The sequence below is a fragment of the Myotis daubentonii genome, chromosome 10 (assembly GCF_963259705.1).
Source record: "Myotis daubentonii chromosome 10, mMyoDau2.1, whole genome shotgun sequence".
Taxonomy (NCBI): domain Eukaryota; kingdom Metazoa; phylum Chordata; class Mammalia; order Chiroptera; family Vespertilionidae; genus Myotis; species Myotis daubentonii.
The window spans coordinates 34305845-34328294 of record NC_081849.1 but is presented as its reverse complement, the minus strand read 5'-3'; the positions used below and the strand labels follow the sequence as shown (position 1 = coordinate 34328294).

General features: G+C 45.5%; 3 protein-coding genes across 5 annotated transcripts in view; 2 read left to right on the top strand and 1 right to left on the bottom strand.

Moving 5' to 3' along the window:
* The first annotated feature begins 243 nt into the window (after positions 1–243).
* KEL (Kell metallo-endopeptidase (Kell blood group)) lies at positions 244–18876 on the top strand. The gene is made up of 18 exons (XM_059712039.1): positions 244–282; positions 556–697; positions 929–1105; positions 3041–3165; positions 3464–3610; positions 6729–6791; positions 6886–7074; positions 7309–7457; positions 8556–8685; positions 14450–14560; positions 15650–15748; positions 15983–16060; positions 16475–16575; positions 16738–16848; positions 17011–17078; positions 17301–17470; positions 17802–17897; positions 18599–18876. Exons 1-18 carry the CDS (start codon positions 259–261, stop codon positions 18758–18760), a joined length of 2142 nt encoding a protein of 713 aa, XP_059568022.1. The 5' UTR covers positions 244–258; the 3' UTR covers positions 18761–18876.
* On the bottom strand, positions 18843–20281 carry LLCFC1 (LLLL and CFNLAS motif containing 1). The gene is made up of 2 exons (XM_059656072.1): positions 20140–20281; positions 18843–19570 (listed from the first exon to the last, which is right to left on the bottom strand). Exons 1-2 carry the CDS (start codon positions 20279–20281, stop codon positions 19386–19388), a joined length of 327 nt encoding a protein of 108 aa, XP_059512055.1. The 3' UTR covers positions 18843–19385.
* A 950-nt stretch (positions 20282–21231) lies between these two features.
* TRPV5 (transient receptor potential cation channel subfamily V member 5) overlaps positions 21232–22450 on the top strand; it is a 37908-nt gene continuing 36689 nt past the window's right edge. For 2 of the 3 annotated variants that reach the window (XM_059712033.1, XM_059712034.1), the window contains exon 1: positions 21232–21461. The gene's annotated coding sequence lies outside the window, so the exon portion shown is untranslated. The remainder of the gene's footprint in view (positions 21462–22450) is intronic. The other variant, XM_059712035.1, reaches the window with a different exon arrangement.

Below are 22450 nucleotides of genomic sequence, written 5' to 3'. Positions count from 1 at the left end.
GAGTAGAAAGGAGAAAGGACAGGAGACGTTGGGGGTAGGGGGCTAGTGGTACATCCTTGGGACATTTTCATTCTGAAGCCCATCTGGGAACACTGCCCTGGGATGAAAATATGCATGGAGAAGGTGTGAAAATGACCTGCTATAACTCTCGTTACTGTACCCCCTCCCTGAATCAGCTTCTCTCTCCTCCTGCTCAGTCAGTTCAGGAGGGTGGGGACAAGTGTGAGGAGACCACGGGGACTGAACCTGTTGAGTGGAATGGGGACCCTCTGGAGCCAGGAGGTAAGTGATGTCCTTGACCCACACTGGGCAGATTTATGACACCCTTCCAGCTCTAGCATCCCATCCCTCACAACCTGCTTTGTCCTTATCCAGGACAGGCAACATCTCTTGTCTATGCATCTCCCAGTGGTGCCCATGGGCCTAGTTAGGGAGAATGGTCTTGGAACAAGGGGCCGTAGCACTAACTTATTTATTCTCTCCCCTCTCCCTGTACCTTTCCTCCACCCTTCCCCTCCCTTTTGTGTTTTTCATCACCTGGTTTCCTGTATGCAGAGACCTCCAGAGGAGGGGCAATCCACTGAACAGAGCAGATGGTGGGCCATGGCCAGGCGGCTGATAATGGCTATACTGCTTTTAGGCCTGCTCCTTGGTTCTTCTGTCCTTTTGTTCTACATCTTCCGGAGCTGTGGACCTCGTAAGCAGAATCCTGGAACCCCTAACCCCATCAGCCCTTACTCAGTCATGGGCTTCATCTGTCCATCACCCTGAGGCTCCATGCTCACTGATTTAACTCACCACTCATCCTGACCCTTCCATCTACCCGCTTCCAGGTCTCTCTTTGGTCCTCACCAGATGTTCCTTTTCCCAGGCCCTTGGGGGAGCCCTCATCTCTCTTTTCTCCCAGCTCTGAGCGTTTCCCCCACAGGTCCCTGTGAGATGCCCATGTGTTGGCATCTCCTGGATCATTACCTGGCCTCTGGGAACACCAGTGCGGCACCCTGCACTGACTTCTTCAGCTTTTCCTGTGGAAAGGCCAAGGGAACCAGTAATTCTTTTCAGGCCCTTGCTGAGGAGAACAAGAGCCGACTTCGGAGAATACTGGGTAAGGAATGCAGGGCAAAGATTCTCTGTGCAAATGGGTGACTGAACCTAGAGCCATCATGACTCCCAAACCTGTGTGGTTGTGGAACAGCTGGCCTACACCATCCCTAATGGGCTTTCAGAACACTGCCCAGGTTTGCATTTCTCCTACAGTACCTTTCACCTCCAGACCTCCTCTGACCCATCTCTTCCAGTCCCTCACTTGGTCTTGATCTAAATCCTATCCTCTTTTCCTTTCCATTTATCCGTGATTACTCCACTCTCTCCAAGTCCTCCCTTTTACCAAGCTCCATCTTCTTTGTTATCTCCCTTACACTTTCAATTTCTGTTTCTATGCTTGGCATCTTCCCCACCAGCACCTCCTCAAGAGTTTTTGCACTTTAATTCTTCTCTCCATCACTTTCAGTCTCTAGCCTTCAAATCCTTCTTGTCTATAATGCCCCTTGTCATGTTATCCTCTCCCTCCCATAAACTCCCCATTCCATGACAATCATCTGTTCTCTGCTGAAACCTGGGACCATGGAGTGCAAGCTGAACTTGAAGAAGTGGGATAATGGGGATGGATGATGGGAGATGATGGTGAGAACGAAGTGGCATAGTGGGGTGAGACGTGATAGAGGGGACTTTATATGGCTGTGTGTAAGGAATGAGTATAGATAGACATGAAGAACAGAACCAAGTTAAAAACCCCAGGGCACCAATTGGAATTTAGGAGAAATAAATGCATCCCTGTGCTCTCTTTATGACACAGAGAGAAGTAGGCTAGCCCTTGGTGGGGCGCATGCTTTCATTTAGGGACAGAGATGAAACGAAACAATAGGCTTAGGATAAATTCTTTTTTTAAAAAAAAATCTCTTTTATTTATTTATTTATTTATTTATTTATTTATTTATTTATTTATTTGACTGATTTCAGAGAGAAAGGGAGAATGATAGAGAGATAGAAACATCATGGTGAGAGAGAATCATTGATCAGCTGCCTTCTGCATGCCCCCCACTGGGAATTGAGCCCACAACCCAGGCATATGCCCTTAGCTGGAATCGAACCTGGGACCCTTCAGTCCAGAAGGCTGACACTCTATCCACTGAACCACACCGGCTAGGACAGCTTAGGATATATTCTGTTGCCTACAGTGGAATGAAAAGATGTCAGGAGGACTGAAGGAGAGGTGTTAGATATTAGAAGGTGGATGATTTTAATGGGTATGTGTTTGGGTTATTGTCATGTGTTTATTTTAGGGAAATCAAAGAGTGAGTAGTCTGAACTAGGGGAGCCCACCCTGTTTCTTCTTTTTGCTAAACCTTTCATTATGAGCTTTCCTCTCTTCAATCCCTAAAAGTTCTTTGATGTCCTAACTTTTTTAATTCCTTGACTCATCTCCATCCTGTCTTCAATTTTTACCCTTTCTCCTTTATTCGTATCTCGCTCATTCCTCTCTCTTCCTTTTGTTTCCTGTATTTTCCTCCTTATTTTCTTTCTCACCTTCCCTTTATTTTCCTCATTGTCGTCTCCACACTCTTTTCCCCTGCTGTTATTCTTCCATCTAGGTCAGGGGTCCTCAAACTTTTTAAACAGGGGGCCAGTTCACTGTCCCTCAGACCGTTGGAGGGTCGGACTATAGTTTTAAAAAAAAACTATGAACAAATTCCTATGCACACTGCACATATCTTATTTTGAAGTAAAAAAACAAAACAAGAACAAATACATTCTTTGTATTTGCATGTGGCCCGTGGGCCGTAGTTTGAGGACCCCTGCTCTAGGTGATCCAGTCCAAATTAGACAGTCTTCCCATATTCCCAAATTTCCTCACCTCTCCCTTCCTCCCTTCCTTCCCTTTTCCCATGAGCCTTTCCTTTCTTTCCTATAAGCCTCACACCTTCACTGTTTGTCTCTGTGCAGGCCCTACTCCTTTAATTCACTAATGCTTCTTTTCCAGAGACCCCGGGATCCTGGCATCTGGGGTCTGGGGAGGAGAAAGCCTTCCAGTTCTACAACTCCTGCATGGACACAAGTGCCATTGAGGCTGCAGGGGCTGGTCCCCTCAGACAAGTGATTGAGGAGGTGAGACATGGGGCATGACTCATATGGACACATGTTATGTAGGATCAATTTATGCTCAGGGTTGCCGTTTTATTTTCTAGAGGGTGGATCCCCAGGTTCTAGGAGAAAGATGGAAATGGAAATGCACTGAGAAAATATTAGGACCTTGGGTGAAGCTGGAGAAAGAAGGATAGAGGTGGAGCCCTAGAGAGATCAAAGAGCTCAGAGTAACAGTCAGGAAGTAGTAGCTATCTGAGGAATGGGATTCAGGTGTCAGAGATGAGACCCCTTTGCTGAGCCTTGTTTCTCTTCTTCTCAGCTTGGAGGCTGGCCAATCTCTGGTAATTGGACTTCCTTAGACTTTAACCGAACTCTGAGACTTCTGATGAGTCAGTATGGTCACTTCCCATTCTTCAGAGCTTATCTGGGACCTCATCCCAACCCTCCACACACGCCAGTCATCCAGGTGAGGGATGTACTGGCAAAAACACAGCGAGACCTGGGCCTGCCTAGAGTTCTAGCCTCTTGTTTCTTAGAGGAAGGTTGCAGGTTTCAGGAGAAAGGATAAATGTGCAATGTAGGGAAAAGGCCTATCTTTATAGAAAATTATTCTTGTGAGAGTTAGGGACTCTAGGCAAGATTAGGGAAAGAGTAGCAAGGCCAGTCCAGGGAAGATATAAATAGTTGTGGTCTTCCTTATTGCTTATCTGATTACCCCAGAGCCTCTTAACTAGACCTCTATCCTCATTATCACCATTTTCTTATTTACACCAAGAGCTAATTATGCTAATATCTCTGCTTAAATGCCCCTGACTCACCAGGTCATCTAGTTCTTAATCTTTAGCAAAACCTTGCAAGCCTTTTTAGTCTGATCCCTACAGACTTCTCCAGCTTTATTTATCTCCTGCCACATCCCTTCTGCCCCTTAAATTCCAAGCCATGCTCACTCACTTACCGCTCCTCAGTCCATTATATATATGACTTCCTTTACCTACAACACTACTCCCCAACTCCCCATGCTCAGCCTGGAAAATATACATATTTGTCAAATTTTGGCTTACATTATTATCTCTTCACTGACATCCTGGCTCGAGATAGAGAACCTATTCACCCTCCTCTTTTCTATGCCTTCAGCACTTAACACTGTGTTGAAGGGTGTAAGCCTTTTAAAAACAGGGCCACACCTTATTCACCTGTGATTCTCAGGACCTAGCACAAAGCCAGGCCCACACCAGGTGTTTGTTGAGCAATAAATAAATAAAAACACTGGAGGCATCTGTATTGTGGCAGGTAATGTGATGCTATATATTTGACCCCATTCTCAAAAACTTCACAAGTTTATAAAAGATAAATATACAAGAAAAACTGACAATCAGTATATGGTATTCTGACTTTAGTTCCAAAGGGTGTGCTCAGAAGTTTAATGAACTTGGGGGATTAGTTAAAATCTGAAATGGTTAAGGAAGAATCAGAGAGGGGAGAATATGGGCTGAGCCCTGGAGTATGGTTCATTCATAGAGGTAAAGGTGAAGCTAAAGGACATGAAAAGAGCCCTTTAGCTTCACCTAAGAGGCTTTTTAGGGGAAGCCCTGAACTAAGAGAAAAGCCTGGGATGGTGTGACTCCTCTGTGGGGTGGGTGAACAGAGGCTATGGGGTGAGATGCCATCAGAGGTAAAAATAAGCCTGAAGACATGAGGTTGAGCTGATTATTCCATACCTAAGAAGCCAGATCGAGGTGATAACTTTTGACATAATAGAAAAAAATTGCAACTAAAGTCTTTCAAATACAATAGTTGTACAGTGAACTTAAGTAGAGTCAGCATTTTGGGAGGTCAACCTAGACATGCTGAGGAATTGAGATGAGCAATTTTGAGGTTCCGAGCTAAAATGCTTATGGTAGAAATGGAAAGGAAAGCCCAGATGTGAGGGTTTAGGTGACTCTATCCTTGTGGTCATGATCCAGAGGACTTGATGACTGATTGAATGTACATGAAGGAAATGGAGGAGTTGCAAAGTGACCCCCCAGTTTTGATTTTGTATGAATGGAAAGAGGTGGTTACTGTCAACTTGAGACTGGATGGACTCTGGGGAGTAGAATGAGTAGAAAGAATAGACTGGGGGAGCACTCCAATAAGGGGGTGGAGGCAGAGAGGAGCAAGAATAGGCAGTGAGGTGGGAGTCAGACTAGCCACAACGTGAGCCACATAGGACATGGGAGGAGGCAGTTTTAGGAGAGAGGGGTCATTTTTGATTCTAAGATTTCTGAGCTCAGAGAATAAGGAATGAGAAGGCAGCCTTGGAAACCTCCTACAGATAACATCAGAAAGGGTTATGAAAATGGCCACAGGTCATACAGAGTGTAGGAGGAAGATAAGGAAGCTGAAGCAGGGATATAGATGACTTAGTTCTTTAGCTTGGACATAAAATATGACAAGGGAGTCACATGAAAGTTTTTTCAAGGTCAGGGAAATGTAGATAGCTCAAGGTGGGAGTGGGATATTGAAGTTGGAAAAAAACAAGGAAAGTGTAGGAGAAATAATCCAGAATAGAATCAAGGACATGCCAGTGCCAGAACCAAGATGAGGGAAGGGAGGTGAGCAAGCCACTTGGCTAGTGTGCAAAATTTAAAAGAGTCCCTAAAACTCAGTAGTCAAGATAAATAATATTTAATGAAAAATTTTTTAAATATATTTTATTGATTTTTTACAGAGGGGAAGGGAGAGAGATAAAGAGTTAGTTAGAAACATCGATGAGAGAGAAACATCGATCAGCTGCCTCCTGCACATCTCCTACTGGGGATGTGTCCGCAACCCAGGTACATGCCCTTGACCGGAATCGAACCTAGGACCTTTCAGTCCGCAGGCCGATGCTCTATCCACTGAGCCAAACCGGTTTCAGCTTTAATGAAATTTTTTAAAAAATGAAAGTCAATGGAAAAATCCACAATAAACAAAATATCAAATTTTTTTTCATTGTGGATTTTTTGAAAAACAAAACAAAACATTTTTTCCAAAATAGATTAAAACTCTACTGTAGACTTTTTTGAAAATATCTACAATTTTTTAAAAAAGTGAATAAAAAAATACATTTGAATCAACCACGCTTCAGGGCTCAGCTCATATTCTCCCCTCATTTTGGGGGAGAAAATCTATGGTGAACAAAGCCTTGTTATTTTACTCAGCATGGATTTTTAGCATTCATTTTGATTTTTAAAGATATCAATTAGGATATTAGTTACCTTGATTACTGAGTTTTATTACCTCTTAAAGTTTGCATCTGAGATGGTATCTCACTCCTATACTCTAGGCCTGGCCCTAGCACAGACACGGTTTCTTTCAGGAGACGATTATCATGCTTCTCTCGCTGAGCACCCCCAAAACTGATTGAAATACCCACCTACTCTTCACATTTCCTCCATCCCCTTGCACCCAGTTCTTTCCTTTCTTTGTAGTCTCACTCCTTCTCTGTGTCCTCTTCATCCCATCTCCTGGGGCTGTCTTCCATGGCACAGTCCCCACCTCCCCACACCTGTCCTCTCCTTCCTCCACACTTCCCCTTTCTCTCCAGTCTCTCTTGTGTCCAGATAGACCAGCCAGAGTTTGACATCCCCCTCAAGCAAGAGCAAGAACAGAAGATCTATGCCCAGGTAAGATGGAGCGATGGACAAAGGTTTTGACCTTTGACTCTAGGAGAAAGACGGGGGCCACTAGTTCCTATGACTGAGGTTACCCCTCCCCCAGATCGTGCGGGAATACTTGACTTACCTGAATCAGCTGGGAACCTTGCTGGGAGGAGACCCAGGCAAGGTGCAAGAACATGCCTCCTTGTCCATCTCCATTACCTCACAACTGTTCCAGTTTCTGAGGCCCCTGGGGCAGCAGCAGGCACAGGGGAAGCTCTTCCAGCTCATCACTATAGACCAACTGCAGGTGCCTTGAACCGGGGACTGGAGGAGGATGGGTATAAAATCCTCTCTTTCAAACTTCCTTGACCTCCTTCTTTCTCCTCATTCCCTGAATTCCTTTCCATCTCTAACATTTTTGGCTCCATCCTTTCTCCTAACCATCCTCCTCCCCAATCCCCCTCAAACCCTGAAGGTGGGGAAACCCTTCTTCCTTCTCCTCCTTTTCTGTTCCCCTCAGCCTTTGTGTCCCTCTTCTAAGGAAATGGCCCCTGCCATCGACTGGTTGTCCTGCCTACAAGCAACATTCACACCAATGTCCCTGAACCCCTCCCAGACCGTCGTGGTACATGACCTGGATTATTTGAAAGACATGTCACAACTGGTGGAAAAACAGCTGTTGAGCCACAGGTTTGCTCCAGGTGGGATCAGGGAGGTACAGGGCAGATGAAAGAGTCTGAAAACCCAGAGGTCTCAGGAACACAGGTGACTTGGAGAATGAAGGCTGGTAAGAGCCCCCCAGGAAGATGAACGGGATTCACAGACACATGGGACAGAGAAGGGTTGGGGTTGACAGCCCAAAATAAAATGGAGGAAAGATGAGAGGCTTGGGGAAGGAAAAACACACAGGAAATGAGGGATACCAGTGTCTGGCAAGACACAGTATTTGCTAGAACCAAGCCTGTGAAGAGCCTCTCTGAGTTGTAGGAGATTTTGGAAGGCAAGTCATGGGGTTAGCTTGGCCATGTGTCTCATCAGTTGCTGATGAGTGTGGGTGGGAGGAGGCGGCATATGAGGGGATTGGATGGAGGAGATAATGGTTGGGCTGCTCTGGGGGAAAAGCTGAAGCAGAGGCCATTTCTCATATGTGGAGGCCTTGTGGGAAAGATCAGGAAGTCAAAGAAGGTGGGGGACATGAGGGTAAGGCTCTGTGTTGGGCCTTCCTCCATCCCTGATACCTGTGTGGCCACCACCTAAAGGGGCTTCTTCCAAGGATTTGGGCCCTTCTTCATAGTAACTCAGTGGCAGCAACATCTAGAGATGCTTTCTGAGGGAAACAGACAAGCATTCATGTGGGTATGAGCAGATTTACGTAAAGGCACAAATCAAACCTATAAGAGAGTTGCCATCAGGGCAGAGAAAGGTCCCTGATCCCAGCTTTGTTGTGCTTAGAAGATACATCTCAAGATGAGAGAGATCTTGGTCATAGAAGTAGATGAATCAGTTTTGTGAAATCTAAGTCCAGTCTTCAACTAGTCCAGATCTTTCTCTCCCTGTGACTTGAGAAGTCTGCCTCTTCATCTAGTTCTTGGTTTCATCATTCTTCAACCCCACTCCAACCCAAACCAAGAAAATCGCTCCTTCACTTTTTCACAGTCAAACAGCTCTTCTCTATAAATACAGAGGGACGAGGCTTCTCCCAGGAATCCAGGCGACTTATGCAAGGGACGACTTTGCATGAGGGATCACCAGAGCCATGAGATGTGTGGGTCTCTTTTCTCTCCACAGGGACTTTCTGCAGAGCCACATGATCTTTGGGCTGGTGGGGACCCTTTCTCCAGCCCTGGACAGTAAATTCCAGGAGGCACACAGATCCCTGAACCAAAAACTGTGGGAGCTGACTGAACGGCCACCTGTGGTGAGGACAGGAGGGCATAAATTGTCCCAGATTGGGGGCTAAAGGAGCATCTGTTATTTTGAGGGGTAAATTTTGGCCTATTCCTCTCAGGTAGGGGACATAAGAGTAGATGCCTCTCAATGTCTGGGCTTTCCATGGAAGCAGACAGGTTTGGAATGCAAGGCTTACCTTGAGAATTGAGGTACCAAGTAACAGACCTTTTAGGCACATCTGGCTATGTCTATGCCTATGGCCTTTTGCTGAGTATTAAAGTTTGAATATAGAGCTCTAAAATTATCAAGAACTGCTTTTCCTTTGTCGTGACCCTTAAACTATTTTCCTAACTATCCTGAACTCTGTGACTTGAGGACTGGATGAGACACAGATGTAGCTAGTAGTGGCTTTTCCTTTGCCCGGTGATTCCAGTGTTTGGTGCTCATATTCTTCACAAAGAATTAATCTCTGACATCCAGTGGTATCTGTTGGGTCACACTATGGGCTTCGTGTTGCAAATCCTGATGTATCTGAGGGAGGAACAGCATAGCAAACACACTTCACTAATTGAAGTCTACTGTGTTAGATAAGATGTGGAGACACTTCTTTACAGATAACTTTGAAATCTGGATTGGACACATCCAAATGCAAGTGGAGGTATCTAGTATGTTAGAGATACCCTAACCTCTGCAAAGGCCTCGGTTTAGTCTTGAAAATCACTGCACTTTTGTGGGGGTTTTTCTTAGTAATTTATGAACCATTTCTCTGCCTTAAAGAAAATCACTGCTTTGGCAACCTGAAATATCTGTGGAATTCAAAGAGGGAAGATGTATGCACATGGACCTGGGGTATATTTATTGTTTATTGAGAATCTATAAATGTGCTAGACATTTTTCTAAGTCCTTTAGATAGATGAGCTGGTTTAATCTTCACAGGTTTTCCATGAGTTAGATGCACCATTTCGTCCCTGTTTTATAGACAGGGAAATCTAGGCACAAAAGAAACTTGATCAAGGTAGTACACCAAGTAAGTCGATAGAGCTAGGATTTGAACTCTATCAGTCTGACTCCAGAGTTTCTGTGATTAATCATTGTGCTAAAAACAACAAAACAAAACACATACACACACACACACACACACACACACACACACACACACACACACACACACATATTCTTCTTCTTAGTACTTTCACTTAAGACCCCAAGTAGGTTCCTTCTGCTCAGCCTTCTCTTGACTCAGATTAAAAAGAACAGAAGAACAGAGTCCTAACTCCTATTAGTTGGGGTTGCTACAAAATACCTGGCAACAACTTCCTGTAAATTCCAGAACAGTGTCCTGATGGCACTTCTTGAATGGGGAAAGAGTGCCGGCCAACATTGAAACTCACACTTGAACTCAGAAGGCTTACAAATGGCTAAAATTAGGAGAATATATATATATATATATATCCTATATGGTATATAGTTGTTTGGGGGATAAAATGCTGAATGAAGCTCTACCAACAAATGGTTGTGTGGCTTCGGGTAAGCCACTTTACCTCTCTGAAGCAACAGTACCAAATATGACACATAATAATAACAGCTGATACACGGTGTGTACCTACTGTTTTGTAGTTTCATTGCATGCAACTTTTAGCATAAATTGTTTTATTTAATCCTCCTAGAAACACTCAGAGGACCTCAGAAAGAACAAATACCTTTTACAAGACCACACAGCTTATAAATAAAAGAACAGACACCAAAACAATGTGCCTGGCTCATAGGGCCATGTTTTTAACCACATACTATGCAGAATTGAGAAATAAGTGGGTGGTACAGAAAATGGGTTCTTTCTATAAAGGTCAAGAGAGTAAAATTGTTGGCTTTGTGGTCCATATGGTCTGTGTTGCAACCACTTAACTCTGTTCTTGTACAACAAATAAATGAAAGGACGTAGTTTCATTCCAAGGAAACTATGCTTTAGACAACAGATACTTCTGGAGTTCCCAACAGGGAGAGACCTGGGTTGGTTTGACAGAAGAGTGAGATCTCCACACAAGAGGAAGGATAGAAATAGGGTCTAGAGAACTGAAGTTTTCTGGCAAAGAACGGACTATTATTTCATTGAGACAACGCATGGGATAGGCTGGCTAAAATGTGGTGTAATATGACAGATCCTCCTGGTGGCTCTGGCTGAGAAGAGCAGGCTGGACTATGCCTGCTGCTTGGGGAGCATGCCCAAGAGTTTGAGGATCAGCAAGGAGCCAGTGCAACTGAAACAGAGAATGCAAATGAGATAACAGTAGGGAGGAGTTCAGAGAGCATATAGGGCCTGGTAGGTCACTGTAGAGACTTTGGCTTTTCTCTGCATGAAAAGGGGGTCTATAGGATTTATTTGTTTTATGTTTTAAAACAGGGGTGAGGAACCTTTTTTTCTGCCAAGGGCCATTTGGATATTTATGACATCATTCATGGCCATACAAAATTATCAACTTAAAAATTAGCCTTAATTTTTTTTAAAATTAAAAAGGAAGGGGAAAAAAAAAAGTAGCCTTCTATATTTGGTCAAACATTTAATTAACTCACTCCTAATGCCTTGGCAGGGCCAGACCAAATGATTTCACTTGCCAGATGTTTCCCACCCCTCTTTTAAAAGAATGTAATTTGAAATTAAGCAACAGGGTTTCCTGACAAATGTGTGGTATGAGTCAAAGACACTACCAAGATTTAAGCCTTAATTTGACCTGATTTATGATTCTGTTCTATGGTTATTAAGTACAAAGTTCTGACTATATTCCTCTGAATGCATTCTATTTTATAGTGTCCTTATTTAGAAAGACTGCTAGATCTCATTATATGAACATATTTTGTTGATGAATTTTGAATATATAGTCAAAAAATGGCTATTAATCCAGGTTTTATTATATTTGAGAAGCTGAATTTGGGGAAGTAAAAGTAGGACTTTACATTTGTACCTGTTAAATGTGAACTGTTTATATTCAGCCCAGCTTCCCAATGTACTCAGGTACTTTCATCCTTTTTTTTCCAATCATTCATTATATTACCTTCTTTCCCCCCAACCTTGAGTCATTTGCATTCTATAGTCTGTCTTCATCTAGATTACTGTTAAGATCTTGAAAAAGAAAGAGCATCGGGTCAGGCTGTTGAAGACCTGGCTATAGATCCATCCATTCATTTATGCGGCAAATATTTATTGAGCACCTGCTAGGTACAAGACCCTTCTATAGGAACTTTAGACTGCAGTGAACAAAAGAGACAAGAATCTCTGCCCTCAGACACTTATATTCTAATGGATGTAGAAAGATTTTTCAGTAGTCCTGGTCAGGGAAGCTCATACAAACTTGAAGTCATTAATTTTCAGTGTTTTGTTATAGTTCAGCCAGCTGAGAATCCACTCAAATCATCCAACATAGATTTCTCCAATCTAATTCTCAAGGATTTAATTTGTGGTTTTACCAAATGCCTCCTTGAAATCAAAATAATGCTAGTAGGGTAACAGCTTAGAATTTACAGAGTGTTTTCAATGGATTCTTTTACTTCATCTTTTAAACAACTCTGTAATAAACTTGGAACAGATAGCCATTCTCACTTTTATAGCTGATGTATCGGAAGTACCAAGATTTAAGTTAAACATCAACATTTAGTAAATACTGAATTCTCTGTGTGGAAGAGGTATTGAGGTGTTCCTAGAGGATGCATCTAACCTATCAATGTGTCTTGTTGGTCTTTAAAGCTTTTTATAGACGTTTAATTCATCATCAGCATTCAAAAATTAGGAGATGGCATGCCAGTAATCTGATTTTTAGCCCTTTGTTGTAAACATGAAGTTTGTGTATTGCTGGGCTCGCCTTCTCCAGGGCAACAGCTGACTGAAGTTCAGCCCAGACTGGATGTGTTCTCTCCTATTTGCCATCACCCCTCCATGTCCTGTGGTTCTGATGTTGGATAACTTCTCTGTTATGTCACCTCATGGCCCCTATTTGAGTTTGTGACTCCTGGTTTGAAGTATGTCCTCACGTGATTCCTGTTAATCATAGAAATCCCTATTATTTTGACCTTGTTTGTGCTCAGTGATCCTACGTTAGCCCTTAGTCACTGCACATTATTTTCCAAGTGTTAAAAAGTGGTCAGTTTAATGATTCCCAGAGTTGCACAGGGGTGAGCAATGGGTAGTCTGAGGTGGCATCTATACTCTCCAGGAATCAGGGCAGGCCTGCCATGGCCCAGGATATGGAGACAGGCATGGAGCAGGCAAAGGCTGTTGGAGAAAGGAGCAGGCACCAGAGAAAGGGATCAGGGAATAAGTCAAGAACCAGGAGATATGAAAAGGGGAGGCACCACCAAGCACAAAGCCAGTGCTGTTGGCTGCTGTGCCAGCTGTCACTCCAAACGAAGCTTGACATAGGGAGGCCTGAGAGGGATGGACCTTGAAGATGGCCAGAAGAGCCTGCACTTGACCCAGTCATTTCACTATCAGACCCACGTTCCCTTTCCACTTGTGTTTGCTTTTCAAATTTGTGTTTCAGCGCTCCAACTAATACACTAGAGAAAGTGTCTGTGTGCCTTCTCCTCACAAGGTCCTTAGCAGGTCTCATAGCGAGGGGACAAGAGTACACAATGTGGGCAACCAGGTCTGGAGCCACCTCAAAAATGATAAATGTCCTAACAGCCAGGCTGATAATACTGGCCTTCTCTTTCTGGTCCTTTTGTGGGAGCCCCATAAACTCTCTCCAGTCTTAGGGCCAGAGAGCTTAGTGGCAGCCTAAGAGGAGATTTAAGGGGAGTAAATAAGTTACAGGAATGAAATCTTGTGACTTCACCCCACTTAAATTAGCCTATTACCTGGTTTTTCAAAGTCCCAGCTCAGCTTTCCCTTAGGCCAGCTCTCATAGTCCCACTGTGGCCCACTGGCCGCGTTTTGCAGTCTGCCCTAAGTCATCTCTGGGCCTTCCTCTTGGTCAACTTTTTCGAAACCATTCAAGCCCACCATCAAAACCTCCCCAGCATCACTCTTTTTCTTGTTCTTTCTGTCCTACTGTTAAAAATCACCCCAGATGCCAAGAGTCTCTTGAGTTTTTGTCTTTGAGGTTGAAGATGTCCCCTACCTCATCCTATTTTCTCTTCATTTTATATGGCTTTGGCTGCAGGTTTCTTAGCTTTCTGAATTCACATCTTTAGTCTTCTCTTCAGTACTGTTCTCCTACCAGGCAATAGTATGGCATCTGAACCCTAATAATTTTACTCTGATGATTTTCTTCTTTATAAGACAAGATCTTGCCATATGATCCATGATAACCATTTGGAGAGTGGGGAGGGTGGTGGATGGGACGGAGAAATGAATGACCTTCTCTAATTTGCATTTTAAGCAAAGAAACGTGGGAAGGGGAGTCATTGTTGGGTTTCCAGAGCAGTGCCTGTGGTAGGTGGGGACAGGGTGGCCAAGGGATCTGAGAGGTTTGGTATCTAGTCCTCTCCTTTCCAGGAGCCTTTCCATTCTTCATAAGGATACTTCCCAGAAGCCTTGCTTTCAAATTCAGTAGGCAATAAACAAGATGATTTGCCCAACCCAGGCTTCTGAGGTTAATCTTGGAGAACTAAGCCTGGGTTAGCTAAACAGCAATGAACCCATGTATACCACCAAAAGGCATAACAGAATAAAGTGAGACAAACCTAGAATGTTCAGAAAGAGTACAGTCTCTTTTGGGAGGAGGACTAGACAAGATTGGCTTGGGAAAACAGATGAGGAAGACCCTGGATGGGAACCTCTCATTCTAACTTTGTCTCTGTAGCCCGCCCACCCTCGATGGATGAAGTGTGTGGAGGATACTGGAGACTTCTTTGAGCCTACCCTGGCAGCCTTGTTTGTTCGTGAGGCCTTCAGCCCAAGCACCCGAAGTGCTGTATGTGAGGGCTCTTCCCCAGCCTATGTCCCTCCACCCCTCTCCACCCAACATATCCTCTCCTATTTCTATTGACGGTGTCCTTCTCTATGGTTTGTGTATTTAAGGAGTCAGGCAGTCACAGAGAGAGAACCCACTGTCCACATATATCAGAAAGAGAATGCCTCGTGCTATGTCCCCAGGGTTTGCATAGTTTAGCTATGAGACATAAAGGGTACACAACATGCACTAACTTGAACAAGTCATCCAACTTTCCTGCTCTTGTGTTTCCTCAACCAGAAAATGAGAAAACTGAACTCCATGACCTCTAAGGCTACTCCCTGTTTATGATTTTTTAACAACACATGAAATGACATGAGGATGGATTGATATAATCTTAAGAAGTGAAAATAAATAACTACTGAATACTTTTTGAATGCCTATCATGTGCCTGGTACTCTTGTAAGAACTTCTTTTGAACTACTTTAAGTACAAGCATCATTCTGATACTTTAAGAACTGAAGCACAGAGAGACTTTCCCAAGCTACCAACCAGCAGAGTCAGGACTTGAACTCAGGTCCCGATACTGTCGTCCATTTTCCTCCATTAAGAAAAGATATACATGAGATGGTAAATGGCAATAACTCTATAGTCAGGTTGTAAAGCTAGGGCGACTTCAACTTGTTGGGATGCTGAAGCCCCCAGGAATATGGAAAGAGGAAAAGCATGCCTTAAGGAAGAAGGTGTGAGGAAAAAAAGGGGTGTGTGTGTGAGGACAAGAGTCCTTGAGAACAGAGATATTCCTCATCCTCCTTCTACTTTCTGAGTCGATTGCCTGGTCCAGAGTAAGGATGGAGTCTCCCTCCTTTGGCAGGGTGAGTGCTCCCCACAAAAAGACATAGTCTCCCCTGTCGACCCTCAGGAGTGGCCAGCTCCCACTTTCCCTTTCTGTCTCCACAGATCTTTCTGGGTTTTTGGCCACTAGGGAATACCACTTTCTACTCTCTTCCTGATATCTTCCCCTTTCTCTGGCAGCTCCTCAGGGCCAAGGCCCAAGACCAAGACTGGTCCTCATCCTGTTTCTCTGTCCCTGCCCCTTCACACCCACAGGCCATGGACTTATTCACTGCCATCAAGGATGCCCTCATCACCCGCCTCAGAAGGGTTTCCTGGATGGATGAGGAAACCCGGAAAAAGGCCCAGGACATGGTGAGGCCAGGGGAAAGAGACAGGTTGGTTATGTGCAGGGCTGGGGGTGGGATTGAGTATTGGATCAAGAGATCACAGAGGCAAGAGGAGAGCACCCACGGCACAAGGGTACACCAACATGTGGTACACATACCCTAGTGACAACAGGGAAGGTGGGAACAGGGCAGTGAGCAGGAGAACTTCCCTTTGATAGCTCAGGGTAGCTAAGTTCCTTCTACCTGTGTCTCTCCCCAGGTCACCCAGCTGCAGGTGAAGATGGGGGGCCCAGAATGGGCCATGGAGCCAGCGCTGGCCAGACAGAAATACAGTGATGTGGGTTCCTGCCCTTGACAGCTCCACCTTAGTCTTCAACTTCTTCACCCCCTGACCCACACAAATGGCAGATAATCTATTTTCCTTGGGTGATCTGAACCAATCCCTTCGGGCCCTCCTGCAGGCTGGACTTTATGGGCAAGATACTGTGGGTCTTGCCAGCAGATGAATGGAACCTTTTCAGGTCCTAATGTGTGTGTGCACACGTGCACATATGCATTCTTGTGACTTGCCTGAGGGTATTTATCTGTGTGATGACACATGTGAAGCCTATCTAGCCCATGTGTGGTGTGGTGGTGGTGCGCTGGTTTCCACTGTACTAGGGATGTCTGTGTGTAGGGCTAATCTGTTTGGGTTCAAATGTAGCCATCAGGGTATGTGGATGTACACTCGTCACCTCTTGGCTCCTCCCAGGTACACCTCGGACCCAGCTTCCTGCAGTCCTTCCTGAGTGGTATTCGATCCCGCCAAGCTAGAATTGTCCATAGCTCCTTGCAGCCTTTTCTCCACCACAGGTATGAGAACAAAGTAGATACAGACACTGCATCCCAGAGATAGACATCCATGATTAGCAAGAGAGCAATCTAGGGGCTCAGGGAAACAGGAACAGTGATAGTAGTTGGGGGCAACTACATATGTCTTGATAGAGCTGGTATTCATATGTGCTCATCCCACAGGTGGCAGGTGTCCCCCTGGAGGGTCAATGCTTACTATTCAATAACTGACCATGTAGTGGTCTTCCCAGCTGGACTCCTGCAACCACCATTCTTCCATCCTGCCTACCCCAGGTATGGGCCATTCCATGAGGGTGGACAGGAAGTTTCCTAAAAGTGATGGGCAGCTGTGAGGTTTGGGGGGATGGGGCTGGCAATGGATGGGACTTGTGGTTGGAGGATTAGGGTTAAAAATGTCAAAGGGTTCTGGGGATAAGATAAGCCCTGTCTTTTTAGGGCCGTGAACTTTGGCGCTGCTGGCAGCATCATGGCCCGGGAGCTGTTGCACATCTTTGACGAGCTCTGTGGGTATCAGTGGGCCATTGGGAGGTGGGGTCATTGAGAACCCAGGTGAAGGCTCCAAAAGAGGCCTAGAGGAGGAGAAAGGGAGGGTATGTGAGGGCTCTGGGTGGGATAGTCCTGAGTCTTTGCAATACTCCTGGGAGCCAGCCCAGCCTGTGGTACCCCCATGTCCTCACCCCTGCACCATGCCTCAACATTCTATTCCCTTGCCCTATTTTCAACAGTACTCCCTGGAGGCTGCCCAGCCTGTGATACCCATGCCCTAGAGGGGGCGCTGCTGTGTCTGGAGCGCCATTATGCTGCCTTTCCATTATACGGTGTAACTTCCTTCAATAGCTCCCACATGGTACTGGAGAATGCTGCAGACATGGGGGCATTGGCAGTGGCACTGCAGGTAACTCACATCCCAAAGGTCAGAATCTCTTTTCACTAGCGAAACAGACATCCCTCATGCAGACATAGTTGCAAAGCTTTCTGCCCATCATACACCCACTGAACAGTGGCCACTTGGGGATCCCCCTCCTACCTAATAGATTCCCTCTTTTCTAGGATAACTATAGATTTTCTCACAAGTACATTTCTCCTGGCTCAGACCTGTGTGTCAGTGCAAAACTTGGGAAAGGGGGCCATGAACTGGTTTGGGGGTTTGTGTATAGGGCATCAGACTTCCAAATGGCACAGGTTTGGAGCCTAAGGGTTACTCTCCATCCCACCCCCATATCTAGGCCTACAACAAGATGCTATTATGGCACCGTGGGGAGACCACCCTGCCCAACCTAGGCCTCACCCCCCAGCAACTCTTCTTCCGAAGCTATGCCCAGGTAGGTGGCCGCCATCTCCCACCACGGCTTGCTCCACGTCAGATAAATACCCTATTGGTAAAGCTTAAAGAATCTCTGCCTCCTGATATGCATTTCCCCAAATGCTCCCACCATTGCCACAGATGTTCTTTCACACATGTCCCCTTGGGCCCATCCTTTCATGTTATCACAAATTCTTCTGCCAAATTTAGTATGTCCTTCAAAAAACTAACAAAAAATCTCTACTTCCAAATCCCTCCCGGGATGAGCTCAACTTTACCCCCCTTATTTCTTCTCCTGAAAATACAAACCCATGAAAAACAAGTCTTAACAGACTGTCTATAGACTGCGTTTCTCTTCAAAGACCTCACTCCCAAGTGTGAGCCCCTCAGTACCATGTGTTCCCTCAATAGACGCTGCCCCCAATTTCTCAATATACTTAAAGACCTTGTCACAGAGTTCTTCCAATAGACCCCACCTCTCAGTCACTTACAAGTGGTCTGATTCCACAGCTGGGGCCCTCCCCTGAATGCCTAGAGCCAGGTTAAATGACCTACAACTGGAAAATGCTCTTCCTCTCTCCTCATGGCCCTTGGTCATTCCCATCCCTGCTTGACCTTTGTCTGCTGTTCCTTGCACTACCTTGTCACTAGGTCTTGCCTACTGATCCTTATCTACCCTGTTTTTCTCCTTACCCTCTGTGAACCTTTCTTCCTTCCCAGGTGATGTGTAGGAAGCTCAGCACACAAGATTCTCAGGACACTCACAGCCCTCCCACCCTTCGAGTCCATGGGCCGCTCAGCAACACTCCAGCTTTCGCTAGACATTTCCACTGTCCACGTGGTGCCCTCCTGAACCCCTCAGAACGCTGCCAACTCTGGTAACCTGGCTACCAAAGAGACCTCAATGCACATATATCAATATCTCCCTGCCCCATCCATGGAATCAGGGTGATGTCTCCTCTCTTCTTTTCCAAAAATAAAATCTGGCACTTGGTTTCTGCCTGTCTCTTAATGACTCTTTCCTGATTTGCACTGCCTAAAAGTCAGAAAAGATAAAGGAGAAACTTTGAAGCAGAGTTCACAGACATGGGAAAAGGAAAGAACCAATGATTGGTGAACTGGTAGGTCTAAAGGTCAGATGTTGGGTGATTAAAGAGACTAGTTCGAGATAGGAGGGCTTTGGTTAAGTCTCAGGAATCTGGCCCCCAATTGTTTCAGGATTTTATTGCTATTACTTTTATTGTAGCTATCTCCTCCCCCTAATCTGCTGTGCTGAACAAAGCCAGTAGGGGCGTGGAAGAGAGAAGAGCATGGGTCTGGTGTATTGGGCCCTGAGGGATGGAGCTCAGAGCAGTGACAGACAAGGGGCAGGACACTGTGTATACATCTCCCTGGGAGTAGTGACCTAAAGCCCAGGGGAGAAAGGGTCAGTAAGCTATCATGAAGCCGAGGTAGATATCCAGGTCCTCATCCAGGAAAAAGGCTGCCACCTCATCTTCAATGTCTCTTATAAAAAAACCAAAACACTGGCCACATTAAAGCACAAGGCTAAGTCGAATAGGTGGTCACGAACAGCTGTGTTCTCCATCTCTGATGTCTTGTCATCCTCTTGTTGGGCCATGTTCACCTCCTGCCACATCTCACCCACTGAGGAGGCCACAAAGTACTCTTCGAACTGCTCTTGATTTTGGTCTGGAACAGAGGAAAGGGAGAAGGTAATGGAACACTGATCCTAACCTGCCCCTGTACAGGAAAGGGGAAGAAGTTGGAGAATATGGGGAAAGTTAGGTCCTGGGGCTGTTAACTCAATTATCCATATCCTTGTCCTTGACCGGAGAGGTGATGCTCCATCAGGGGGTCACCTCTGGTCTGTGCGAAACCACAGCTCCAGCCCAAGAGCACCAACACCCCATTTCCAACTCAACTGTGTCCTCCAAAGTGTTACATCATTTGGGAGTGAGGGACCACCTTAAAAAAGAATGAAAACCAAAGAGCCTCTTCCCACAAATATGCATGTATGCTCATACTCATGAAAGCTCCATGCAATTTCCACTGGCCTGGAGTATTCCCCTGAATAGGGCTCTCCCCTGCTCAAGACCCTTTCACATGACACCCTCACACTACAATAGTAGGGGACCTGGGTATTCTCCCACAACCCAAACCTATCTCAGATTTCTCTCTGGCCTGATAAGTCATCTGGGAGTGATTAGAAACAGATCTGCAAACCTAGCCTCCTGAGGTTGTCCTCCTTTTCTACTTACCTGTAGAGGGCATTTGTTCTTTCTGACTCCTCTCACTGGGGCCTGGGCTCCCTCTCTGAGGCTTCACCCCCTTCATCCACAGCAGAAGTAGGATGGCTGCCAGTAATGCTGCTCTGAGGAGCTGGGAGCCCAGGGAAGTCATGGGTCTGCCCAGCCACTGTTGTGGCCTTCCCCACTCCCAGTGCCCAGCAGGCTCCCTGCCACCTCCCTCCCCTGTCCCTGTCCCACCCCTTCCCCCTTCCCCCTTCCCAGCACCGTTTTATTCCCTTCCCTTCTATAGGACCTCTGACCTCATGAGCTCTGTGATATCACAGCCATGGGCTGACTCATTCCAGCTGACTAGAGAGTTCCATCACTAAACAAGAGAGTGGGGAGTATTTAGCAGGGGACGACCAAGCCTTAGAGCATGACTATGGAGATCAATACAGATGACTTAAGAGTTTGCGAACTGCTTTCACATCCATTACATCCTTACAGCAGCCAGGTCTCAAAGGAATAGTGTCATCATCCCATTTTATAGATAAGGCTACTGAGGTTCACACAAGAAATGACTCACCCACTCACGATCACAGAGAAAATAAGGGGCAGAGTGGGATTGTTGATTAATTCTTTTGATTCTAAATGTCACAGCTTCCCACTCTTCCATGAAACCTTTCTTAAAGGAAAGTGGCTTGCATAGGATGGGCTGAGACCAGATGCCTGAAATAAGGATCCTCAAGTTCTGGGCTGTGCTTAAAACTCAGGTCCATTGAAAATGAGGGAGGTGGGGGGGGGAGGGGGAGGGGTAGAGGGTGGACAAAGGGTCCATCTGGGCTGTGTGTGTATGTGTGTGTGTGTGTGTGTGTGTGTGTGTGTGTGTGTGTGTGTGTGTGTGTGTAAGAGAGAGAGACAGGGAGAAAAAGAGAGGCAGACACAGAGGGAAATAGGACAGACAGAATGCAGGGTGTCCTGGACCTAAGTCGAACCTATTCTCTCCTTCCTCCTCCTCCCCTAACTGTCCTCATGCCTAGACTTTGCCCTCTTGTACTGATAGACTGGAAAAGCCTTTTCTCTCATTGTACATCCTCTTGTACTTTTAGTCACAGAGAAAACTTTGTTAGAGGTTCATTCACTAAACTTCTTGCTTGGTAGAAGGAGGTAAAGTCCTCAGAGAAGAAGCAATGTGGCAGAGAGACAAGGAGCCCACCTAACAGATCTCAAGAAACCTGCCTCAGCGGCCCACTGCCCACCCTACCCTTGAACCTGGTGAGCACATACCTGTTGGCAGTAACTGACTGTGGCTAATTTTCATCTGCTTCTTGGGACAGAGACGATGGTTAAGGGTGAGTTGGGGTGGGGTGGAGTGAGGTGGGGTGAGGTGGGGGAGACAGTATGGAGGGCTGTTCTGAAAACCAGAACAGATATAGGTCATGAGATACAGGAGAGGCATGCAGATAGGGATGAGTGGGAGAAGATTCTAGACACATTTGCTCTATCCCAATGAGCCCAGATCACTCCTGGTGCCCATGCATTCCACATCTGAATGAACCACCAAATGCAGGGGTAAGGATGTGTGCAGAAGCATGGACCTTTCTGGGAGAGGGGATCGCATGTGGAAATTTCTTTCTACAGATGTTACCCACATTGCCTACTTCATATACTACTGGTGATCCAAGCCAGGTGACTCGGTGACTGAGGAATGGTACAGGAGGTAACTTGATGGTGGGGGTGGAAAGATTAAAGTAAACAGGTGACTCTGCTCATTCCTACCTTGAACTCATTGACTTGCAGGTCCAGGGAACGATGCTTGGGTAAAAAAAAAAAAAAAAAAAAAAAAAAAATCACTAATGTCCTCCTGGCTATTTGGAGGACGGAGCCTCTTGGTTCCTGGCCAAAAAAGAAGCTATCCCCAGCTTGTGAGCATAAATGGGGAAGGAAGCTGTGGTGGAGAGCGTCTTGCAGAAGAGGAAGGAATGGAAAGAACCTGGTTAGAATGACCACCCTCCTTCCCAGCTTCCCATCTGAAAAGAATATATCCTTGAAGGAACCAAGAATCCCTTAAATTTTGTTTTCTTAATAAGAACTATTTAAGAAATATGAAAAACAAAAAGGGAAAGTAGTTCCACCCTCAGTGGGCATCACTATTAATGTTTTCAAGTATGGTATTCAAATCTTTTCCCTATGTGGCTGTGGGCATGTGCGTAGGAGTATATTTCCTATCAATTAAAATCCAGGTATCATGTGTGGTCCTCCTTACTGCATCAGAATAAGGGGTTGGCTGCTTTGGTACCAACCGGCTCTGGGCCCTGACATTGCTCTTACCTGCTTCTCC